Consider the following 2,501-nt stretch of genomic DNA (forward strand, 5'->3'; position numbering starts at 1 on the left):
TTACTTTATTATCTGAGATCAATCTGAAACATGCCTGTAATCTATGTAATGGGTTAGCTTCATCTGGATTTATAGACAGATATAGCTGGGTATCATCAGCATAACAGTGGAAATTAATCCCATGCTGTCTAATAACTCTACCGATTGGGAGCATGTATAAAGTAAAGAGAATTGGTCCCAGCACTGATCCCTGTGGTACTCCACAGGTAACCTTTGAGCGTGTTGAAGATCTATCATTAACATGAACAAACTAAAATCGGTCAGATAGATCAGATTTAAACCAGTCTAGAGCTTGTTAGGATAGTTATCATAGATGATGTGAATATCAGCTGCCTGTTGCGTGTTAGAACTGATGTTTTCCACAATAGTTTATCTGATTAAGACAGTTCTTCTGTCCGGCTATACACAGTTATAATCTTCATTCTGTATGTGGCAAAGATGTGGGAATGGAATGAGAGCGGTGTCCTTCAGCTAAGAACGAATTGTAATATTGTGATAAGGCTGCAGCCATGGATGCATCTGCAAACATGTATGATGCAAAATGTGATGATGCGACAGACTGGAGATGAATAAAAAGCTTCTCTAACTGTGATTCACGTCCACTTCATGAGAAGTGAGCCCAGTTAGTAAGCAGCTGCCTTCTGTAACTAAGCAACTTTTCTGATCTGAGTAAGATTATAATTTCTATCAGAATCTGTTGTCATGCCTCCTGGTTATTTAATACATAAACATTATGAATTGTTATTTAAAGAGTTTGTCCTGAGTGATCTCTTTTTAGGAAAAAGAACCGGAGAGAGAAACCCTCAAGCTGGAAACACAGAGCATATCTAAAACATGCTGTTCCTTTAATTCCAACAAAATATTTAAGTCTTTTTAAAAGAACATTATGATCAACTGTATCAAATGCAGCACTGAGATCCAACAGGACGAGCACAGATACAAGTCCATTATCTGAGGCCATGAGAATATCATTAGTGACTTTCACCAGAGCTGTTTCACTGATATGATGAGGACTATTTTTATTCTCCTCCATTACAGATTAAGTATTTGCTGATCTAGCTGAAGGAATTCTTTAATTCTAGTCCATGTATTTCTTTCAGCATCAATTTGTAACAGTTGTCCAGAAGCATCTTTACCTGCAGCAAACTTTAAGCTCAGACATGAGTTCATGAACCACAAGAGTGAGTTTTCACCTGAGCAGGTTCTCCATCTCTTTCTGAAGCAGCAGCGGCAGGTTCAGTCCTTTCAGCAGCATCTCACACTGGGTCTGATACTGCTGGACAGGGTCGCTGGGAAACGTTGTTAGCAATGCGTTGACGTTTCCCAGGAGAGCTCCGCCCTGCAGGAATGATGCAGCAGAGTGTTAATGACGCCATAGGGTCAGGCTTTCTGCCTGAGCCCTGAGGAAATGCTCATGGCATCTGAGCAGCTCCTCTGGAGGCAAAATGGGCCAAACTTTCAGGCCTGATGAGCATAAGAGGAGAGGAGGAGCATTATGGAGTAGATAAGTCATTGCCGTGGTCATCATGTACTAACCTGCATGGAGCACTCCATGACCGATACGGCAGTGAGAGCATCTTGGATGGTGACCGTCTCTCTGTACATCAGCCGGGCGTGTGCTGCAGAGAAAAAACAGCAGCTCTGTCACTTCACCGCATCTGTGATGTCAGAGGTCAACCTGAATGCATCAGAGCCTGCAGGTCCCATTAAAACCAGTGGGACAGAAGAAGAGTAGTCCAGTTTCTATCCTGTCACTGTAAGCAGACAAGGTCCTCCTGAGGTCACATCCTGCCGCTCTCACCTTCAGCAAGTCGGCTCAGACTCTCCAGCATGCGGATGGTTGTGCGGGCGGCGTTGTGTCCGTCCCGCTGGCGCTGTAGCTGGTAATACCGGGACAGGATGCAGTTGGCCTCCTCAGACACGCGAGGCTGCAGCTGCTTGATCAGACTGAAGTAGGCTTTCATTTTCTCCAGGGACCAGAGACCGCTGGGATCAGCAGGAGCTTCTGGACAGAACCAAGAGGAGACCCACTGTTTCTGTTATGCTGCCCATCAATACAGACCGCCACCTAAAACACCCACCCTACCTTGGTCCTCCAGAATAAAAGAGGAGATGATTCGGTCCCATTCCGGGTTCCTGGTGTCCAGCAGGACCAGAACCAGGTCAAAACGACTGAGCAAAGGACTGGCCAACGCCACGTTCACAGACAGGGGCTCACTGGAGTCATACTGGCCTTTAGGATTTGTAGCTGCCAGGATGGTGGTCCGAGTGTTCAGCTTACAGACCATTCTGTAGACGACAGGCAGAAAACATCAGCACCTGATGCTGAGCAAGAAGAGTCTAATAGCAGCTTCATCTTTTCCTGTTTGGCTGTGACTCCATCCGGAGAGAAATATCAGCTGTGCGGCTGCCATCAACACCTTTGTTTCTAGATGCTGGAGATCGGCCTGTTTTTCAGTGTAGTCCTGTTTCTCTGACTGTGACTAACTGGATGTGCTCTC

The 2,501-nt window shown here is 45.5% G+C and overlaps 1 protein-coding gene across 2 annotated transcripts in view; it reads right to left on the reverse strand.

Annotated features, from left to right (window-relative positions):
• mcm9 (minichromosome maintenance 9 homologous recombination repair factor) overlaps window positions 1–2,501 on the reverse strand; it is a 22,980-nt gene that overhangs the window by 3,025 nt on the left and 17,454 nt on the right. The window contains exons 11-14 of one of the 2 annotated variants that reach the window (XM_015390634.1): window positions 2,087–2,289; window positions 1,802–2,005; window positions 1,537–1,619; window positions 1,194–1,339 (exon numbers count right to left, since the gene is read on the reverse strand). In XM_015390634.1, the coding sequence (XP_015246120.1) occupies window positions 1,194–1,339; window positions 1,537–1,619; window positions 1,802–2,005; window positions 2,087–2,289 (636 nt within the window). Of the gene's footprint in view, window positions 1–1,193; window positions 1,340–1,536; window positions 1,620–1,801; window positions 2,006–2,086; window positions 2,290–2,501 lie in introns of those variants that run through there. The other variant, XM_015390635.1, reaches the window with a different exon arrangement.

Source organism: Cyprinodon variegatus, unplaced genomic scaffold (genome assembly GCF_000732505.1).
Source record: "Cyprinodon variegatus isolate N-32 unplaced genomic scaffold, C_variegatus-1.0 Scaffold506, whole genome shotgun sequence".
In the NCBI taxonomy this organism is placed as follows: Eukaryota; Metazoa; Chordata; class Actinopteri; order Cyprinodontiformes; family Cyprinodontidae; genus Cyprinodon; species Cyprinodon variegatus.